The sequence below is a fragment of the Coenobita brevimanus genome, chromosome 20 (genome assembly GCF_032717465.1).
Source record: "Coenobita brevimanus isolate Jiangsu-jjx chromosome 20, ASM3271746v2, whole genome shotgun sequence".
NCBI classification, from domain to species: domain Eukaryota; kingdom Metazoa; phylum Arthropoda; class Malacostraca; order Decapoda; family Coenobitidae; genus Coenobita; species Coenobita brevimanus.
In genome coordinates, this window is record NC_136973.1 from 490,170 (window position 1) to 513,294 (window position 23,125).

The window sequence follows — 23,125 nt, forward strand, 5'->3', positions numbered from 1 at the left end:
AGAGAAAAAAAAAAACTTTGCCCTTCCTCTTGCTAATATAGCGTCACCCAAGAGGGCTCCATTTTTACCAACAATATTACTAACACAACCTCCACTATTGCCAACACTGACAACATTTTTACCAACATATTTGCTGTCACTGTACTCCCTTCACTCTAACCTGTCCTAATGTTGTCATCTCTCCATCTTCAAAGCTGAGATGTAATAATATTTAAATACTAGAATATCTTACAAAAAGAACTAAGACTGTTGTTGTTATTATTATTATTATTATTATTATTATTATTATTATTATTATTATTATCATCATTATTACTATTACTACTACTACTGCTACTACTACTGCCACTGCAACTGCGACTGCTACTGCTGCTGCTGATGATGCTGCTGCTGCCACCACAACCACCACCACTACTATTACTACTACTGCTTCTACAACTTCTTCTACTACCACTACTACTACTACTACAACTATTACTCTCACCACCACCACCACCACTGTTATCACCATTATAAAAGTTAATTGAAATACACCAATGCCCATTCACCTTTATTTTTTAATCCCGGAGAGAGACACATTCAACAGTTTTCTATATATAACACTTTCTATATACATTCAGAAAGACTCAGGCAATTTATATATATGTACATTTATAATTATATGTATTATGTACATTTATATAGCTATCAATTGCCATCTAGTAGGTGCAGAGAGGCTTACTGCTCATCATCATCATCATTTTCTTCATCATCATCATCATCATAACCATTATCATCATCATCATCATTATCATCATCCTTATTATTAGCCTGCCTCTCACTCGACATCATTATTATTATCATCATTATCATTATCGTCATCATCACATTAACTCAATGGATAACATCATCATTATCATCATCATCACCATGATCATCCTGATCATCATCATCATCATCACGCTTCCTTTCTCACCCATCAACATCATCATTATCATCATCTTCATCATCATCCAAACCTCTTCTCCCATCCAAGCATGGGGTGAGGTATCGTCTAGAGAGCAAGAAAATAACAGAATCAAACCCATCAACAGCATGCAAGATTAAATGGGTCACACATACATTCGCTCACCATTCAATCTCCCAGAACCCTTATTCTACCTCATAGTCTCCTTCATACCTTTTCTAAATCTATTTAACTCTCTCCCTCTCTCTCTCTCTCTCTCTCTCTCTCTCTTTCTCTCTGTAAACTGTATAAATTAATTTTTTGTGCTTTTTAATAATGGAAAATAAGATGATATCGGTAACAATGCATGGGGGAATTGTGTTGAAGTGGAATATGAGAGAGACAGACAGACAGACAGAGAAAAAGGAAAAGACAGAAGTAGAGACAGACAGACAGACAGGAAAAGGCAGAAGTCAAAAATATAACAATGCACAGAGAGAAATAAAGATAGAAAAACTGAAGAAAGTGGCAGGGAAAGAACCAATCAAACAGAGAGAGCCAGAAAAAGGAAAAGCAAGAGACATTGAGAAAAAGAAAGAAAGAAAAATACATAGACGGTGGGAAGGAGTGAGAGAGAGAGAGAGAGAGAGAGAGAGAGAGAGAGAGAGAGAGATACAGGGGCACTCAAAAACATTCTAACCATTTTTTAAGAGAGTTTTTTTACCCTGAAGGCAAACCATCTTACGAAAATATTACGAAGATCTTACGAAAGGTTTTAAACTGTTGGTGAATGTGGGTGTATTTTTTTGCTTCAGTGTTCGCCCTCTCGATTTTATTTTCTTCCTCTTGTTCCTCCTCGTCCTCCTCCTCTTCTTCTTCCCCTTCTTCTTCTTCTTCCTCCTCCTCCTCCTCCACCTCCTTCTCTTCTTCATCTAATCAAGTGTTCTAGATCTAGCCCACAAGGTATTAAAAAGAAGCATGCAAGAGGAAATAAATATGTAAAACTCAAACTGAATGTCTGGTGGTTTAGTGGGTCGAGGCGCTCCAACTAGATGTGTCAATAAAAAAGCACTAGAGCAAATAAATAACAAAAAGCGAATACTAAATTGTTACTCAAAATAAATCGCTACAGAAGAGGTGCTAAGTGATATAAAACGCGTCGAAGATATTAAATGGAGGAAAGACAGCTTGGCGTCTAGCTATAGATAGATAGATAGACAGATAGATAGAAAGATAGACAGATAGACAGGCATATACAGATAAGAGACAGAATTAGATATACAGAGTGAGATAACACGATAGAAGGAAGGATGGATGAATGGATATCGACAGGTGCAAAATGACAAAAATTCTGACAGACAAATAGATAGATAGATAGACAGATAGACAGATAGATAGACTAGTCAAAACCTTCAAGCACATTTCAGCCCTGTACGTGACTTGAGGTGGGGTCGAGAGTAATTTTGCTGAATAGTGAAGAAAATGGGTAAAAATTGGAATGAGGAGGGGGAAATGGGGACAGACTCTCTCTCTCTCTCTCTCTCTCTCTACCTACCTACCTACCTACCTCACGTTCATTCATTTCATCCTCTTTGCTCTTCCTCTCGCCTTAACCTTCTTTTCATATCAGTTTTATCTGTTTTTTTTATCCCCTCTTTATCTCTTCTTTATTTCTTTTACCTCCCTTCTCTATCTCTCCTTCCTCTCTCAACTTCTTTATCACCTCTCGCTTTCATATTTCTCCCCTCCAACTTTTGCCCGTCTCTCTCTCTCTCTCTCTCTCTCTCTCTCTAACACCCATTCCCATTAAAAAAGGAAGAGGAGGCAGATGGGTGTCTATGAGTGAGAATGGGAGAAGTCCTATTAGAGGTAATCTGTGAGGGAGTGAGCGAGTGAGAGAGAGCTTGGGTGGGAGAGAGAGCCGGAGACAGAGCCTGGGAGGTTGTGAGCGAAGGAGAAAGAGCCTGCGAGGGAGAGAGAGAGGGAGAGAGACGGTGAGAGAGCTGGGGAGAGTGAGTCTGTCCAGGAGAGATCGAAGTTTCACACTGCGGGTTCTGAGCTGGTGAATCCGCTTCGGTCGTGGTGAAGACAGTCAGCCGAAAATTCTTGTTGCTGTCGGAACTCCTGAAGGTGGCGTTGTGGTGGTGTGCCCTTTGGTTCCCTCTGTAAAAGGAGCCCCGTCGGAGGGTCATCCTGCAGGTGCAAAGGCTCCGAAGGACGTGGGTTAAGTTCTCGTTGAAGGCGAGGAAGATCCATGGGTTTACGACGCTGTTTAGAGATGACAGAAGGGTGAGGATGGTGAAGGCCGCTCCTGTAGGCGAGAGAAACTGTTTAGGGAAGTTGATGATGATGATGATGAAAAGGATAAGGAGGTAGAAGAGGAGTGAAATAGAAGGAAGGAGAAAATAGAGGCAACTTGCTACTGCTGCTGCTACGAGTACTGATGATGATGGTGACAATTAGCATGAAAGAATATTCGAAAATCTGTTTAAAAATATTAATTTGTGACGTCACCATACTGTAGGGGTTAACGAGAGAGGAGGAAAGTATTGAGCAGAAGACAAGCATCATTAACAAAGGATAATAATAATTAAAGTATGTTCGGATATTTTCATCCATTATAAGGTAAAATATTATTCGACTGAAGTACACTTGTCTATGCTTCTATTCTCCTTTAAGTTCTAAATTATATATTATTATTCAACATCATATCATAACATACATAATCATATATATCATATCATACCACCATCCCACAATACCATACCACCATCCCACAGCATACCACATCACTATTACTACACCAAATTTTACCACACCACACCACATCTACAACACCAAATCACACCACACATTCCAGAATGTATACCACACCACACCGCACCACACCACATCAAACCACACACCACACCACACCACTATTATACCTATACCACGCGACAGCACACCACGGGCCAATAAACACAGATACAATAAAGCCAGCCTTAAATCCTATACTCTATATCCCTTCCTCTCCCCTCTCCTTCTTTCTCTCCCTCTCCCCCTCCCTTTCCCTATCTCCCTGCCTCCTTCTTCCCTTTCCCTTTCCCTCTTTCTCTCCCTTTACCCCTTCTATCACTCTCCCTCTCCTCCTCCACCTCTCTCATTTCTCCCCTCATCCCTCCTTTCTCTATTCCCTCTCTAACCCTCACACCCTCCCTCTCACACGCCTCCGCCTTTCTCCCTTCTCACTCTACCTCGTTCTCCCCTCTACCTCCTCAGTCTTCCTCTCCATTTCCACCTCTCTCTCTCTCTCTCTCTCTCTCTCTCTCTCTCTCTCTCTCTCTCTCTCTCTCTCTCTCTCTCTCATATGTTACAGTCAATGGACCCTGTAATGTTTCTCTCCTAAATCCCAAAACCCAAAGAGATATTAAACTTTAACCACAATATTTTCGCCTTTTAGTGACCATGGACTTGCATTTTCGTTTTTTTGTAATGGCTATAGAATTTGGCAATGAATTTTGATGTTAACTGACCTCGAATTGGTGGAAATTGTTTTGAGTGTCTCGTTTTTTCTCGTCGATTCCCGCACTCTCTCGCTGGGTCTGTTTACATTCGCCGACTCGTTTTTTCTCGCGATTTCTCTCGTTCGTGTTTAGGGTTGCAGCCTCGATTTCATTTTCTTGTTCTGCTCGGTTTCTGGTTTCTAGTTCTCTCTCTCTCTCTCTCTCTCTCTCTCACACACACACACACACACACACACACACACACACACACAATACCAACACCTATTACAACCTCACACCACCCTATTACAGCTATCACAAGATGTAAGAAAATCCCACAAATATTCGCTCACCCTTCTCCTGCCTTCATCTACCCCAAGTCTAATGAAATCTGAAGATACGAAAGGAAGTGGCATGATGTACGAATTAGAAACGCTTTAGCACTCGCTCTAGTTCTCCCTCTCCTCATACTTTTTTCTCCCCCTCCCCCCTCCCCTCTCTCTCTCTCTCTCTCTCTCTCTCTCCTTGCATCTCATCCTAATTCCGCGTCCTCTCCAGCCCTCTTTCTCCCTCTAACCTACTTACCACTCTTTTCCTCCCCCCTCCCTCTCTCTCTCTCTCTCTCTCTCTCTCTCTCTCTCTCACGCACACATCGGTTCCCCATAACAGAAAAGAATGCCAAAATATGAGGAGGGAGTGGGAGTGGGAAGAGAGAGAGAGAGAGAGAGAGAGAGAGAGAGGGGGGGGGGGAGACCTGAGGGACGGCTTTGATGAGATGTCTGTTGGCCAAGATGAAGATGTTGATTAAAGGAACGCGACATATTTATTTACTTATTTTTACTTATATATTTACCTCGTTCTTATCTATTCATTTATTTTTATATCATCAATGTATGTATTTATGAACGTTGTATGTATGTATGTATTTTGTATGTATATATGCATGTACGTATTTATTCACTTATTTTATGCTCTTATTCGTCATTTATATATTGGTTAATTATTTCTTAATTTACTCCTTTAATTATTTAGCATTAATATAGCGGAAAAATACAATATGTTCTGAAGTGGTGTTAAAATCCAAAAATCGACAGCCACCTCTCGGGGATTCGAACCTGTGCCCATACCAGCTGGTGTTAAAGTGCTGGGATTCGAACCTGTGCCCATACCAGCTGGTGTTAAGGTGCTGGGATTCAAACCTGTGCTCATACCAGCTGGTGTTAAGGTGCTGGGATTCAAACCTGTGCTCATACCAGCTGGTGTAAAGGGAAATTGTACCGACAGGCAATTTCCGTCAGTCTTTTCGTAGCACATAGTGACCAGAATAGGAAATGAAAGTGTGTTGTGTGGGTGGTGTGTGTGTGTGTGTGTGTGTGTGTGTGTGTGTGAGAGAGAGAGAGAGAGAGAGAGGGGGGGGCGAAGAAGAGAAGACAAGAGGGGGAGGAGCAGACCCTAACAAAACCGCGAAAAAACGAGAAAGACAGAGTACTATAACAGCAAAATAAATGACTAAGTTCACAGTAATATTATAGAGGGTAATATCAGAGTAATATTATGAGATGCATCGTACTTTGTCACAGCAGAAATTTAATGAAGCTTCACAAAAATGAGAGAGAGCTTGTGTGTCAAATATCAGGAGATGGTATGGAAATATTCTCTCTCTCTCTCTCTATCTCTCTCTCTCTCTCTCTCTCCCTCTCTCTCTCTCTCTCTCTCTCTCTCTCAGAATTCAGAATTCATCATATCAACCGTAAATACAAGGAAATCCGTCAGAAATGTTTTAATGATGAAAAAATTTATATGTCAGCTTGTCTTTGTCTGTCTGTCTTCCTGTCTGTCTGCTCCTCTCTCTCTCTCTCTCTCTCTCTCTCTCTCTCTCTCTCTCTCTCTCTCATATCTTTCTGTGTCTTTTGTCTGCCTGTCCTCTCTCATCTTTTCCTGCCTTTGTCGTTTTCTTTTACCCTCCTGTCTCTTTGTCTTTCTGTTTATTATTCCCTGTCATCTTCGTACGCTTCTGTCTGTCTGTCATTCTCATCTCTCTTTTCCTCTGTCTGTCATTCTCTTCTTTTTCTATGTCTGTCATTCCCTTTAATCTTTCTGTGTCTTTGTCTGTCTGTCGAGCTGTCTGTCTCCACGCTCCACTTTTCTGTCTCTCTTGTGAAGGTGTCAAAGGACTTTGTAAATAAAAAAATCTTGCAATACCTGTTTCCCGGTCCATTAAATCTGTGTCTGTCTCTATGTCTGTCTGTCTGTCTTCATTTTCTGTTTGTTTTTCTCCCTGTCCGCCCCTTCTTTTTCTTTGTCATTTTGCCTGTCATTTGGTCGCTCTGTTACTCTATCCTTTCTCTGTCCGTCTTTGTTTTTCTGTCTATTTCTTTGTATTTTCGTCGATCCGTCTTTCTGTCTTTCTGTCCGTCTGTCTGTCTGCCTTCCCCTGTCTCTCTATCAGTATTCAGCATCACGATCGTGCAATTAGGACAAGTGGAGATTGTGATGACTGAAATAATAGGCTTACTCTACTGTATAATCACTACTCTCTCTCTCTCTCTCTCTCTCTCTCTCTCTCTCTCTCTCTCTCTCTCTCTATCTCTCTCTCTATCTATCTATCTATCTATCTATCTACCTATCTTTCTCTCTCAGAATTCGACACAGAAATTGTGAAGTGAGGTGCATTGGTATGGAAATTCTGATTACTGAAAAAGCTGAATAAGGCTAATGCATCTGTCTTTGTCCTATCTGTCTATCTATCTATCTATCTATCTATCTATCTATCACGCTGTCTATCCAGCTATCTCACTATCTCTCAATCTCACCGTTATAGAAGGGCGAGGAGGTGGCATGGGGGTCCCAGACATGCCATAGCTGGACGGATATGAAGGGCGCCGAGCAGCTAATATAACAGAAGATCACCGTCACCGTCAGCTTCACCGTCTTTATTTTGGCCCGACTGATGCTGCGGGTGGAATGTGCCCTTGGTTTGGCCGCCCTTAGCCCCTCCCTGAAGCACCTTCCCCCCTCCCTTGCCCCTACCCCACTCCGAGTCTCATTCCCTCTCCACATCCCACTCCTTCCTTCATTGCCCCCTCGGATACCCCCTCCACTCACTCCAGTATCTGATCCAACAGGCATGGGGGTAAGGAGAAGAGGGGTTGCCGTGTCCTCAGGCATAGGAGCATGTAGGCAGGTGGAGACTTGCGCTCCTGTTGGCCTATTACTTCTGTGTCGCAGGCGAACTAATAGCCCAGGCCTTTGCGAATTTCTATATGGGGACCTTGGACGTCTCTCATCATTCTGTTGTAGACGGAAGTTGGCCCAGAGAGTACGGCATATGCAGGAATAGGTAACGACGAGGATGCACAAGGGCAGGATGAAAACAGAGAGAGCATACCAGGTCACGTATGCCCTGGGACCCCACGGTGGGATAAACGATGCCCAACAGTCCCAGGCCCCTCCACCAACATCCTGATAGCTGAAGACGAAGACCTGAGGCGTGCATGACCCCAGCGCCATCACCCACGCCAGGTAGATCATGTTTTTGGACCTGCGAGGAGTCCACGCACACGAGGATAGAGGGTGACAGATGACCTGGTATCTATCTAGTGCTGTCATGACCAGCAGATAGGAGTTCAGGTAGGGGCCAAGTAGCTGTCCGAACTTCACAGCTTTGCAGAGGATACTCCCCCCGCGGAATCTATAAGTTATCTCCCACATGATCTGCGGTAGAACGTTCAGGAAAGCCGTAACTAGATCGGATACACAGAGACTAAGGATAAAATAGCACATTCTAGTAAGTTTCTTGCGTCTGCCTAATAAGAGTAACAGAACTACGAGATTTCCAGCCACCGTTAACAGGAATATAGTCACCAAGGTCACGATCTCCCACACCACCAACGCGGGATCCCTACTGCCCCCACCCCCAGAGCTATCGACACTCTCAGACGCATTGGTGTCCCTGTCTGGCCATCCCTCCGACAGGTTTCCCGTCCACCCTGCGTCCGTCCAGGGCTCCGTGGTGTTGGGGTCTGGCCACGAATCCTCCGGCCACGCCATCACCCAAACCACCTGCAAAAGAAAATAACTATCAACATCAACATCAACATCATCATCATCATCAGCATCGTCATCATCATTATGGTGCAAAGAATAATTATCTATCTATCTATCTATCTATTGCCAGACGCCACAATCCCGCAAGGGGTGGCCATTTGACTCTGAGTTATTTGTTTTACGGGGAGAGGCACTAACCCTCCACCAACCCACTTGTTGACACGTAGAGAGAAAGAACAATTATAATTACCATAATTATAGAGCAGAAAATAACTATCATCATTGTCATTATCATTACCATCGTTATGGAACAAAGAATAACTATAATCATCATCAACCATTTCAGATCTTCTGTTATAATTTACTCCTCAAATAATTAAAAAAATATATATACCGTATATATATAAGGTCAGAGTAGCAGTACCTCCACAAGTTTTTTAAACTGAAACGAAACCATATACCTAGACAACTATGTGTAAGTCAGTATGTATAGGTCAGAATTTTATAGCATGGAATAGTGACCTAGAATCGTCCGCCAGTTACCAGATAAACTAACTTGGTCCCATACGCGCAACGTTTTAGCAAAATAATACTGTATGGTCACCTGTAGAGATAACTGGTGTTGCCAATACTGAGGGCTTGAAATAGAAATGATAAAAACTCTCCTCAGCTTGTATAATTTCTACCAGATTATAGACGATCGCTATCTGTCACAAGGGGACACCGGATCCCTGCACTGTGAAAGGTTTGTATTGTACTGTACCTGTGAGACGGTCCCACACAAGCAGTTGCTTATCTGTGGTCGACGCGTCTGCTCGGCCAGATAGACCGAGGTTAAGCAACAACAAATACAATGAGGCCCGTAAACAGCGCTTCACTAGGAACTCGCTTGGTGATATATTATGCACTGTGAGGACGGGTCAGTCTGTTGATATGGGCGTGGGTGTGGCAGTAGGAATAAGAAATAAATAAATGATGCAGGACAGACATTAATAACGCTGAACAAGCCTGCCCCGTAACACCAAAAATCACCCAGCGAAGTGGAAGAATAGTGTTACAAATAGCCCAGCCTGTACATAAACCCTATCGTGCCTATAAACGCTTTTAGGCGAAAACTGTTATATTCCAACCGAATTTGAAAACGCTGCATTTGAGGCCAGAATTTCAAAGCCCAATCCCCTGCACACCACTCGCTTCTGTCTCGCTTAAATACCTCGTTGAATTTTACCCTCTCTTGCACGGAAACAACTTTAGTGTTTTATTATTATTTTGTTTATGTAGTTTTTATAATGCCTGAGGATTTTTTTCAGCTGAGAGAGAGAGAGAGAGAGAGAGAGAGAGAGAGAGAGGCCTGAGTATGTAAATATTAAAACCAAAAAACCCTCCCACTGTATGGATAGCTCTACTCAAATTATTTTCACCTGATAAAATGTATTCAGATTGGAGGGGTGATTTGACTAGTAACCAAAGAGATTCATTCGTACCCCATTACTAGAGCTCATCGAATTCCACGCAACCACGACTTAGTATTCAAGATGTGGGAGTGGACCAGTTCCCTCGGATGAAAAGAAGTCAGGTACAGCATTACAGTAGAACTTGTAATCAGTGGTTTAGTACAATGGTTTAGTGGGAGTACTACGAGAGGCATCAAAGTACAGGCATACTACTCTCTCTCTCTCTCCCCCTCTCCCCCTCTCTCTCTCTCTCTCTCTCTCTCTCTCTCTCTCTCTCTCTCTCAGCCACCTGCCTCAAACAATATGCCCAGTAGCTTCTTATGAGTGGTCTTACAAACCTACGGAGACAGTTCTATGGGACATCTACACACAATGCCCACGGACACTCTGACACTGTCACACACACACATACACACACACACACACACACACACACACACACACACACACACACACACACACACACATTCTTTTTCCCCTTCCCTTCTTTCCCTCTCATCCCTTTTACCATTTCCTTCCTCTTACCCTTTCCTTCCTCCTCTCTCCCACTCCCCCTCATTCTTTCCTCCCCTCCATCTTGCCTTTCCATCACATCAACTCCTTTGTCACCATTCCCCTTGACCTTCCCATACAACGACCCCCTCCCCCCTCCCACTCCTCCGCCTCCCCCCTTCCTTCACCCTCATCCCTTGTCCCCTTTCTCCCTCTCCCCTTACCCTCACACCTCCTCACTATTCCCTCCTCCGCTACCCCTTTCTCTCCCTCATCCCCCTCATCCTTCCCCCTTTTCTCCCTTTCCTTCCTTCACCAAGTCTCTCTTACACAACTAGAGGCAGTAATGGATTCTTGTACTCGTAGGTTTACCAGGTGCTCTAGCTCTTACCTTTACTATGGTCAGTTTGTTTTCAAATGACATAGAACCGTAACATCTTTCAGCTCGGTTTGATACCCGGAGGTGGTTCTGACTAGTAACCAAGAAGATTCATTCGTGCCTCATAACTAAGACCCACCGAAAATCACGTAACCATCTGACCAACATCCAAAACACCTTTCAGTTCGGTTTGGTAGCCAAGTGTAGTCTAGGAAAGTAGATCTAACTAGTAACCAAGAAGACTCATTCTCACCTCATAACTAAGGGTCAACGATATTTATAAAAGGAAATTAACACTCTCAGGTCATGAATAACATTTGCAACTCTAATTTCTAGATTAGTAGAATTTTCCCGACAATGAGAGAGTTGGAGGCTAACAGGAATTCCAATGGCAGAATCAGACGTGGCAGTAAGAAGTTCAGGGACCTTCTACCTTTCATGACAAAAAAGGGATTCTAAATACAAAGGGGAAAGCTAACGCGACCTGTGTGAGAAACTTGATGTGTGGCCATGAAACGTGGCCTGCAAAGGATGATGATGTTAACAATGATGACAATAATAACAATAATAATAATAATAATAATGATAATAATAATAATAATAATAATAATGATGATGATGATGATGATGATGATGATGATGATGATGATGATGACGACGATGAAGTTATTACTCTTGCTGTTGTTGATGTAGATGATAACTGTTGAAGACAGAGTGAAAAAAGCAAGCCTAAGAAGACATGGAGATAAGGCTTACGCAAAACTAACCCTCTAAAACCACTCAGAAAACGAACCCTATACCGGCTCAGGCCACACCTGCTGAGCTGAGTGCAATACCCACTCCACCAGGGTCACCGTCACCACTAAAATACGACCAATTGTACAGCGAGCCGGTCCTGATATTGAACGTGTCTCCCTCTCTATTCCGTTCATTCACTGCTTGCTGGCTATATTGGACAATATACTTGTGGCTTTACAGTAGGAGTCTCCCTGCCACCTTCTCCTTGCCTGTTTCTGTTTACATAATTGTAGCACGTTAGCATTCTCCTGGTGGAAAGGGACGCCTTCCCACGGTGACACTGCTATAAACAGATGGCTCCACCGCGATGCGACCACCACCCTCTTTCCCTGCTACAGAACCAACACAAAATACAACTCACAAACAGTCCACTTTACCCACACTGTGGTGCAGGCCAACACACCACAACGCACTTATTCACTTCAGCCACCACACTGTCACAACATAAACAGTCCTTCACCATAACTTCAATCAAGTATATCTGGGAGTGATCAAAGTCGCGGATTTCCTGCAGTCCACTGAATTCACAACTAAATAAGCCTGGATTTAAAACGACATATTCTTCTCTGTCTTTCGAAATGGAGATGGTGGACTGCCTGAGAATGGCAACTTCAACCTGCAGTCCACTGGGTTCAGGCCACGATGGGTTTGGGGTCATAGCAACAATAATATTTTTCTCAATGATATTTAAGTACTCTGCGTCTAGGTGTGGTGAGAGTTAAGATAATCATCATAGTCAACATCATCATATCAAACTAACTTGCTGTTATTAATGGTATAGAGGTAAAAGCAATGACAACACACACACACACACACACACACACACACACACACACACACACACACACACACACACACACACACACACACACACACACACACACACACAATTCCCATAGGACCCCTGGAACTACTGCAGCAAGGCGCAAACATGATCAATGGAAAGATGACCTGGAACAATGAACCAATTTTATGCTTAAGAATTTTCGCCTCTCCTGGGACCCTTGCCAAATCTGAGTCAGATATCTGCAATGCAGAGTTATGAGAGAGAGAGAGAGAGAGAGAGAGAGAGAGAGAGAGAAAGACAGACAGACAGACAGACAGACAGACAGACAGACATACAGAGACAGAGTGAGTGAGAAGGCTTTTGGCACTTGTCAAGGTTTTTCAATACCCCCTAAAAGGGTATCAATCGGATCTCTCTCTCTCTCTCTCTCTCTCTCTCTCTCTCTCTCTCTCTCTCTCTATTTGTCTATCTATCTATCTATCTACCTATCTTCCTACCTATCCATCTCTTAATTACGTTTTTCTTGATATCTCAGTTCTGTGGTTTAGCCATCTCATTTCATTGTTTTAGCTTTCACAGTTCAGTGTTCTAGCTTTTCGAATTTAGTGTTTTAGCTGCCTTTAAGCTAATATGCCACACAATAAGGTAAACGTATCGTGACGAAGCTAAAACTCCGTGACCATAATATACGCTATCGTGGTGAAGGAGAAAAGCTAAGCCAGCAGAGGAGGATCAAAGCTAAGATGTCACAAAGTACTGAAGGTGTAAGCTAACTCAAAGCTAACACAGATTAAAGAATGATCGAGGGGGGGATAACTAAGCTGAAGTTTCCAGACTATTGCTGACTTATTTTCACCTAAGGGAACTGGGCAACTCCCATATCTTAAATACCAAGTCGTGACTGCATGAAATTCAATGAGACTGAGTTGTGAGGCACGTGTGAGTCTCCTTGGTTACTAGCGAAAATGGCTCTCCAAACCGACTACACCTGCCCATCAACTGAGCTAAAAATTAGGGATCTTCGTCAGGTTAGAACAAACGCGCTATAGTGAGAGAGAAAAGCTAACTCAAAGCTAACATGGACACAGGGAATTCAATAGAAGGTAATCAAGCTAACAGACTACAAAGAGCTTCTGTGTAACAACGACAGACACCCGCTATGTCAGTGTGTTTATCTCAGAAAAAGGGGTCACACACACACACACACACACACACACACACACACACACACACACACACACACGCACGCACGCACACACACACACAGCTAGCTCTCCCTCTTCTTGAGAAAACAGTCAGTGAGCGAGTGAATAAGTGGGTGAATGAGTGCGTGTTATGAGTATGTGAGTGAGTGAGAGAGCGTGTGTGTGTTTGTATGTGTGTGTGTGTGTGTGTGTGTGTGTGTGTGTGTGTGTGTGTGTGTGTGTGTGTGTGTGTGTGAGAGAGAGAGAGAGAGAGAGCATAACTCCCTCCACATTTCTACACAATACGGAGGGTTGGCAACGATCCTAATGAGATAAAAAAAATCACTCCATTTACGTATTTTTCCTTACATTCTTGCAACCCTAAGACTATTTTCCCCAGCTTAAGAGAGTTTTCGAACTGGAGAGGAGAGATACAGCCTTCATTAACCCTTCAGTATATTACATCATTCCCAAGCTGAATAAAATCGCCTGGAGGCAACAAGAATAAAATAATAAAGGTCAGGAGATCGACGATGAAAGAGATCAAAACCCAAGGATGATGGAAAGGGTATTGAATCTGGTGACAAACTGTGAGGGACAGAGTATCTGAAAACTGATAATTTATGCAGATGATGATGTGCTGAATAAACAGGGTGAACCGGGTCTTTGCAGGCTGGTTCAGTGATCTATAATGTAATGCTTTATTAGTGTAATGTTTGCAATACTGTATATAAAATGCGTGTAATATAATGCATGATATGTTGCCGTTGTTACTGCTTCACTGTGGGCTGCCTGGTGGAGCAAACCCGTCAACCACACGGAAGCAACTGCTTCTTTGAAGTCGTCCTACAGGCACATTAAATTACAAACACCGTGTGGGGATCCGACGCCACCTTGTGGTAAACAGAGCCTTACCAAGGTGGGACCACGGCTAGGTGCAAGGAAATATGATGAGGTTTGGTTCCGGGTGGACACCGCCACTGCCCCACCCAGGGTACACAGAGCCACCACGTGTAGGCCTCTCGTCAGGTCCAGTTGGATATGTAATGTAATGTAATGTTGCAATATTTCTGCGTGTGATAGGTTTCCCTTCAGCCTCTCCAGTCCGATGATGTATATTGTACTCGTAGCGTATTCTTGCAATCTCCAGACGATTTTATTCAGCTTCGGTATGGTGTCTAACATTGAAGGAGGGGTTAATGAAGACTATATACAACCCCTCCACCTCAAACAGTCTATCCCAAAACGAAAACAAAAAAATCAACTAAAGGTAAGAAGAATAAGCCAAGGAAAAAAAAATGGTACGTAATCACACTCTCACACACTCTCACATTTCCTCACACATCATCATTATCATCCCAGGCGAATTTTCCGTGCAGAGGCTTAGACCATCCACTCACTCGATGTGGTGTTACATTCAGGTGACAACACTGAATGAGAACCCAAATGGTTTCTTGTAGCCCATGAAAAATATATCAATTCCGTTGTAGCCATATAACTAACCGGACGCCTGGCGATTTAGTGGGTTAAGGCGCTCCAGCCGTGTGTGCCCAATAAGGTTCAAGTCCAAGGAATGGTTAAAGTATAATTTCTGACATAAAGCTACTCAGGGATGTGCGTCTGGTCATACTCAGTTTAAATGTTTGGAACGAGTACCATATTTCCACACATACTATCATCCTGTTACACACACACACACACACACACACACACACACACAAAATCATTTCCATTCTCTCATCTGCCTCCTGTGGTCAAAAATATTAAATTGAGCTTCATTCACAGGGACTCGTAAAAATATCTGTTTGCTTTCGTCAAGGACCACTGACTCTCTCTCTCTCTCTCTCTCTCTCTCTCTCTCTCTCTCTCTCTCTCTCTCTCTCTCTCTCTCTCTCTCTCTCTCTCTCTCTCTCTCTCTCTCTCTCTCTCTCTCTCTCTCTCTCTCTCTCTCTCTCTCTCTCTCTCAAAACAACTGGCCTCCTACCGCACCATTTCCATGCAGATGGACACATTATTTTTTTTTCGTTCTCTTTTTTGCATAGATTACACTTAATCCAAAACTATTCTCTCTCTCATTCTATTTAATGAGAGAGAGAGAGAGAGAGAGAGAGAGAGAGAGATAGAGAGTGAGGGAGAGAGAAAGACAGACAGACAGACAGACAGACAAACAGAAAGACAGACAGACAAACGGAGAGTAATCAAAAAAGATTTAGCTCCCAAATCGCCTCTTTCACGGCCCGATTATTTTACTTTCGCAAGATCGAACTCCGGCTGAGAGAGATGATAAAATAAGAGAAAGAAACTGGTCTTCTTCTTCTCCTCTTCCTCCTCCTCCTCCTTCTTCTTCTTCTTCCTCTGTCACCTCCCACTCCTCTTCATTCCCTGTCATATTCCTCTCCCTTCTCTTTCCTCCTCTCTTTCCTTCCTTCTCCTTTTTCATTGTAAATTCCATCTACTTTTCTTATTCCCTCAGTGTCTTCCTCCTCTTCCTCTTCTTTTCCCCCTCCTCCTCCTCGTCTTTTTCTTCTTCCAGTTCTTCTTCTTCCATCTCCTCTAATTCTCCTCTATCTCCTCCTCCTCTTCCTCCTCTAATATTCCTCCTCTTCCTCTTCTTTCCTCCTGCTCCTCCTCTGTCTCTAAGCTATCGCCTCTTTAATCTTACTGTGGCCCTTCCTTATGTTCACTAGCCAATATTCGGCCCAAGGGCAGCGACTGAGAGAGAGAGAGAGAGAGAGAGAGAGAGAGAGAGAGAGAGAGAGATTTGTGGGAGAACTTTTCTAATTTCCGAATAACAACAGGAGAGAGGGAGAGAAGGGGGAAGGACTAGTTGACGAGTGTGATTTGAAGTTTTTGATTCTCGAAAAGGTGGTTCTATAATGGATTTCCTCTCTCTCTCTCTCTCTCTCTCTCTCTCTCTCTCTCTCTCTCTCTCTCTCTCTCTGCGCATTATAGCCCCAGGTAATTTGAAGTTGGTGGTACTGTGATGAAGTTGAGGTGGAAAGTTTGGACATGTGTTGAAAGAGGTAACACTGGCTACGGTGAACGACGGTGAGGTTTAAGGATTTTCGATACACACACACACACACACACACACACACACACACACACACACACACACACACACACACACACACACACACACACACACACACACACACAAGGGAACATTAGCATCACTCTTTGAATGCGCGGTGAACGTGAAGGTTTTCCGATACCTATATACTCACACACAAACACATAAATACACTTACATGCATGTATTTATCTATCTATCCATAGCATTACTTGTCTATCTATCCATTTATCTATATATAGCTTTATATGTCAGTCTATCTACTCACCTACCTACATACCTACCTATATATCTATCTATCTACGAGTATCTATTTAAAATTAGCCTAATCACACACACACACACACACACACACACACACACATAAGTACCTACCATACCGTACTCTCTCTCTCTCTCTCTCTCTCTCTCTCTCTCTCTCTCTCTCTCTCTGTCATAATTTGCACACTCTCACACCTTCTTTTGTCAACTTTCTTTGATGTTTCTCAAGATGCCCCAATTGAAAAACTCTCTCCCTTTCTGAGTGTTTCATATTTCTGTATCGTTCCCTCTGTTTCTTAAGTTTCAAAGATGGTCTGTTATTACGCCTGGACGCACGGACGGCTGGTCAAGTGGTTGAATTTAGGACAGCTGCTTGAAAGAACGCGAGATCAGTTCCGGAAAAAGAGACTAAAAATGAATGTGTAGGGATTGTGATGGTTGTCTTTTACGTATGTGTTTCCTTGTTGAATTTTTTTGCTTCTGAGATGATGATGATGATGATAACTGATGAAATATTAGCAGGAAAACAAAGCACATAAATTGGAGAGAGAGAGAGAGAGAGAGAGAGAGAGAGAGAGAGAGAGAGAGAGAGAGAGAAGGGATAAACAGGACGAACGTACCCATCTCTCATTCTCTCATTTCCTCTATCTCACTTGGTAGATCAAAGCAAAGGTCTTCATTACAGGCCTTCATTCTTCCTCGGGCTCTCTCTCTCTCTCTCTCTCTCTCTCTCTCTCTCTCACACACACACACACACACACACACACACACACACACACACACACACACACAGTTCACGATCAAAGTAACGTTCCTCAAAAAGCCGACCGACCGACACGAGTTGCATTATTGACGAAAAAAAACTGGAAAAATGGAAAAATATTGTTGTTGTTGCTGCTGTTGTTTTATTGCACTCTTGAAGTTCTTGTTTCTTGTTTTTTTTTTTTTTTTTTGCTTGCTGTTGTTGCTTTGTTGCTTGCTTTAGGTTTGTATTCGTTGTTTTGCATTTAATCCCAGCACTTGATGTTACTGGGATCCCATGGTCATCAATACGTGAACCCAGTGGACTGCAGGCTAATATCATCCCTCTCGTGCAGTTCACCATCCTCCTCTCTGGGGATAGGGAGGGAGTTGTGGGATTGTGGGATGCACGTATAGCCAATTCCTTCGTTATATCAGTGCCACCACGTGAAGGCGTCGCTACCATGCACCTGTAATCTTCTTTTGCATTGTAAGTACACAGAGCATACATGGAAATGGTGCTACAGAGGGGATGCCTTATTGTGGTGGCACTGATATAAGAGGGCGGGGGAGCTGACCGGTTATATAGACGTCTCTCAACCCTCCCTGTTCTCTGAAAGGATGGGGGGCGGCAGAAAAGGGGAATCTTCAGCCTGCAGTCCACTGGGTTCACGTTCAGATGAGCCTGGGGTTGCATTTATTATTGATATACACGCACATACACCTCTCTCTCTCTCTCTCTCTCTCTCTCTCTCTCTCTCTCTCTCTCTCTCTCTCTCTCTCTCTCCACACCGTGTAAATAACTATATACATTCCACGCACCTGCCCTGCCACCCAATATCACCAGAGCAATAACACACCAGAATAACTGAACCGGTTTATCAGTGTTTGTATTTCATCAGCCTCACCACAAAAGTGCGTAGGGTGGCATCAAATTCTCTTGTCGTAACAATTATTGCTGTGATGTTGATTTAAGTGTAAACCCAGTGGACTGCAGGCTGGAGTTGCCCCTCTCCTGCAGTCCACGATCCCCCTCTCGCGGGATAGGGGGTGAGCTGTGGAGAGCTTGCGTAACCAGGCAGTGAGGCTGCCCTGTTACATCAGTGCCACTACATGAAGGCGTTCCTCTCCAACACCAATCAGATAGAGCGTTCCTTAAAGCCTAGCTGCCTTCAGACGATTTTATTAATCTGGCAGAAGACTTTTGTTGTGAAGGGAGCAGCAAAAACAATTCCTGTTTGAGAAGTGTCTCAAAAGTCCACCCAGACTGTGTGCAGGTAGGAAGACCTGTAGGCAGGAAGATAAAATAATAATACGCAACCATCATTACCACATTAAGTTAAACTCACTGCCGTTCCCAGTGCAATAGGTCGGAGGAAGGGTATCCGAAAAAAAAAAAATCAACTTGTACTTGTCTCAAGGCTTTTAGACCCGCAATGGCCAGGTGGCTATGGGGCCTCGCTCATATGGGTATTTTATCGACCTGGTGATATACTGCAATCACTCTACAAAAATGAGCGTCGTCGGAGTGAATGGGTTACACTCCTCTGACACAGTATCTATTTCTCTATCAATCCGTATGAAATCCAGTGCGGGACCTGATCTCCAAATTTAAAAGAGACTGTCAGAATTTACCCTTTCTCATGCCGCCCTGCTATACCCTGTTCACTGTAACTTGGCCTAAAATTTCTATCTGCCCTTCTTGAATGCTGATCTGTAACAAAAGATTAACAATAGAATATGGTGCTAGTGCTAGTCACGAAGAAGTATTATGTAATAGAGGTAGAACTGGAGTATTGTCTTTTCCTGCCACTGAGCTAAGGGAAGTAAGCTGCAAAAGGACGAAAATTTGGGAAAAGATAAAGTGAATGAACTTGTGACTGACCAATCGCAGCAGCAGGTAGTGACAGTTCTGGGGCATGGAATTGGACGGCAGGGAATGGACGAGGAGTAAGTTTGGCTGCAATGAAAAGCTCGGTCTGGGATGTGTTTCTCTCTCACAGGTTTCTGGGATGTATTGCAGCGATATTTATGCTGAAAAGCCCAGGAACTCGGCAAGGGAAATATATATCATGGCTTTTCACTGGCGGAGCTAGGGCTAAAAAGGGGAGTTTAAAGCCTGATATACTAATACTATCATAATGGAATAAACAGTACCGACCAAACGTAGTAAGATTGGACGACAAATTTACCTAGTAACCAAGGAGACTGACTCTAAAAAATGGACAATCTTTAGACTGCCAAGCAAACATAACTGTAGATCCCTAACCCCGTCTCACCTTCTCCGACAATCTAGCATCCTCCTTTCGGGGGATAGGGATGGAGCTGACGGAATTTTATACAACCAGACAGTGGAGCCGACCCTATATCAGTGCCACCACGTGAAGGGTTTCCTCTCCAGCTCCATAAGTGGGTTAATTAAGGTTATATTGTATGTAATTATGAACGTGGACGAGGTAAATATTTTGCGTGTATAATGGTTAATTAGATAGGGAAAGTGATTAGGCTGATTCTCTCTCTCTCCCTCTCTCTCTCTCTCTCTCTCTCTCTCTCTCTCTTTCCTTTTCAGGTATTCTTTTAATTCTTCAGCCTCTGTAATTAGATAATATGTATGACTGATAATATTAAGGCCGGGCCACCTGGAAAGGAACGTCAGGTCTGCGTTGTCTTTAAATCTATGTAACTTGATAAATAGACAGATAGGTAGACAGACAGAAAGATAGATAGACAGAATGAGACAGATAGACAGACGAATAAAAACAGGTAGATAGCTGGATATAAGGAGATATATGGAGATAGATAGATAGATAGGCAGACAGACTGGTAGATAGTTAGATAGATAGATAGACAGACAGATAGACAGATAGATAGATAGACAGACACAAACAGACAGACAAATAGACAGAAAAACAGACACAAAAACAGAGACGGGAAACTCACCTCAAACTAAGCTCCAATGAAGTGTAGTAACATCCTTCGCATTTTTCTTCATTGTCCTTATCCTCTTATCTCATATCATCGTCTTCCTCCCCTTAGCAGCTGCCTTCTGCTTCTTTTCTTTTATAATATTACACCGTTTTTATCAGGACTGTCTTATTCACACCTTTCTTGCATTATTTTTTACTTCCTTCTCATCACATCAAATTTGCCTTTATTTTTTCTGTGTACCTGTTTATTTATTCTTTATCACACGTATCAGTTCCTTGTTATAGCATTATCAGTTTTCCTTTATCCATATTTTTATCACTGGATTCCATAACTGATATTCATTTACCATCTCACTTTTAACCATCTTTATTTGCTTTTCTTTTATTGCTCTCTTATTCTCCTCAATAAATTTCTTACCTAGTTTTAATCAATTTACTTCAAAGCACCCTCATTATTTTTTATTTTGATATTGTTTATGCTATTTTATTCCTGACTTTATTATCGATATCTTATTTATCATTATTTCACATCATCTTTATCAATTTCGCCAATACTGATTCGTATATAATTCGTTCAGGTTAACTTGGTAGAGATTTTCGTCCTTTTGCAGCTTATTTCCCCGAGCTCATGGGCTGGATAAGACAGTACTACGGCTCTACATCCTTTCCATAGCACTTCTTCGTGACCAGCACCATATCCTAGTGTTAATCCGTTACGGCTCAGCATTCAAGCATTTCAAGATGGAGGGATAGCAGTTTTAGGCCAAGTTAAATTCGACAGCGTACACTTCTTCCTTCTTCCATCATTTTCTTAACATCGCCTTTATCAAATTAGTCTATACCTATTTTATCGCTTATTTTCTTATCCACACTATCGTATTATTTTCTGAACACTAGATTTTCAATTATCTCCGTATTCCAATTTTTCTTCTCATTATTTGCATTATTCAATCCTTCCTGTTACCACCTTTAACCCCTTTTATCGTCTGTTTGTTTATACACATTCATATTTCGTCAGTTCTAGCTTTCTTCACTAAATTTTCTTCACCAGTTTTCTTAAGCCTCTTCTTGTCTTCAAACTCTATCAATGTTTTATTCTTATCATATCTCATTTTTCATTTTTCTTGCTTTATTTCCACAGCTATTTTATTTTCTTCATTTAATACGGGTTTCTTTCGAGTTTGTGTTTTTCTGTATTTCTTTCGTCAAGTAGGTTAACATTTTTATTGCATTACTATCTTGTCTTTATCTGGTTTTATTTAATTTTGGCTTGTGTTTTTCATTCTCTAATTATTTTGTTTTTTTTAATCGGTGTTTTGTTCATTTCGTTCACTATTTTCACTATTCATCCATCTTATTAATTTTTTTCGGCTCTTTAATTTGTCTCTTCAGTTTCTTCAGTTCACTTCATTCATGATTTTTCTCAAATCAATATTTTGTTTTGTTTTTTTAATTCTCTTCCCTTTCATTTATCTGCGTCTATTTTTTTTTTTCACTCTTTTCGCTCTTCATACTCACATTTCCTCCACATTCTGATCTCTTGTCTATTTCAGTTTTTTTTTTTTTCATTCAAATTATACATTTCCCATCTTTGCATTCATTTTTTTTTTTCCTTACTTCATTCAGTTCTCCCTCTCAGTTTCATCTTATCCACTTCCATGATTTGTTTTTCTTGCCGTCATTCTGTTGTCTGTTTCTTCATTCTGTTTTTCTTATATTTTTTTAACTTTAGCAATTTCCTTCTTGTTCTCCTTCCTTTTATAATTAGTCTTATTTAATTTTATCCTTCTTTATTCATTTGTACCTGACTGCAAAATAAGAAAATTATTTATCATTTTTTTCACTCTATAATGCAGTCTTTTCTAATCCAGTTATATTTTCATCATTATTTATATTTTCATGTTTCTCTTATCGATAGAGGGTATTTATTTTATTGTCAGGGTGTTTTTCATCCTCTCTCTTACTATTTGTCTCTCTATCTCTCTTTTTATCTTGTCACTCCCGCAGGTTCTCCCTCACACGCCAAAATATATCAAATTAAGATTATTGAAAGTTAAATCAGGTCATATCACAGGTCACAGGTACCCAAAAATAGGTCACAATATAAGTCAGTATAGGTCATAATAAAGGTCACGAAAAAGAATATTAATTTCGTAAATGGTCACGTATAAAATTGTATTATGCTGAGAGAGGGGCGTCATGATTGCAGTTTCTCATGACAAGCCACACGGGAGGTCACGACATGTCATACTAGCGGTCAAAGCGAGGTCAGAGGTCATAATAGGTGACACTAGAGGTTAAAAGGTCAGAGAGGTAACAGTAGGCTGATATCATAAGTAGGGTCACGGGGTCACTGTAGGTTAAAGGAAAGCGTTATAAGAAGTCTTACTGGAGGTCAGAGATCAGAGGTCAAGGGTCAAATCAGGTCACATTGGGTTACGTCAAGGTACCTGAACACTTAACCTTTTCATAACGATGACACAATTTGTATTTTATTTTTTCTCCTTCATATCAGTTTATTTAGTTTTGAAGGACATCAGAGACTGACTCGAGACCACTCAGAGTGCACATA

General features: G+C 42.0%; 1 protein-coding gene across 1 annotated transcript; it reads right to left on the minus strand.

Moving 5' to 3' along the window:
- Positions 1–1,951: 1,951 nt before the first annotated feature.
- On the minus strand, positions 1,952–12,238 carry LOC145391826 (oxytocin receptor-like). The gene is made up of 5 exons (XM_080266313.1): positions 12,041–12,238; positions 7,512–8,472; positions 7,224–7,436; positions 2,972–3,236; positions 1,952–1,973 (listed from the first exon to the last, which is right to left on the minus strand). Exons 1-5 carry the CDS (start codon positions 12,236–12,238, stop codon positions 1,952–1,954), a joined length of 1,659 nt encoding a protein of 552 aa, XP_080122439.1.
- Positions 12,239–23,125: the final 10,887 nt, after the last annotated feature.

What these genes read in the sequence shown, in the direction of transcription:
- LOC145391826 (XM_080266313.1), bottom strand. Translation starts at nt 12,238, where the DNA reads ATGACCCCAAACCCATCGTGGCCTGAACCCAGTGGACTGCAGGTTGAA. An exon ending in TATACTTGATTGAAGTTATG is followed by an intron (nt 8,473 to 12,040) that starts GTGAAGGACTGT and finishes TTTCTTTTGCAG; the next exon opens with GTGGTTTGGGTGATGGCGTG. An exon ending in TGGATCAGATACTGGAGTGA is followed by an intron (nt 7,437 to 7,511) that starts GTGGAGGGGGTA and finishes GGAGTGGGGTAG; the next exon opens with GGGCAAGGGAGGGGGGAAGG.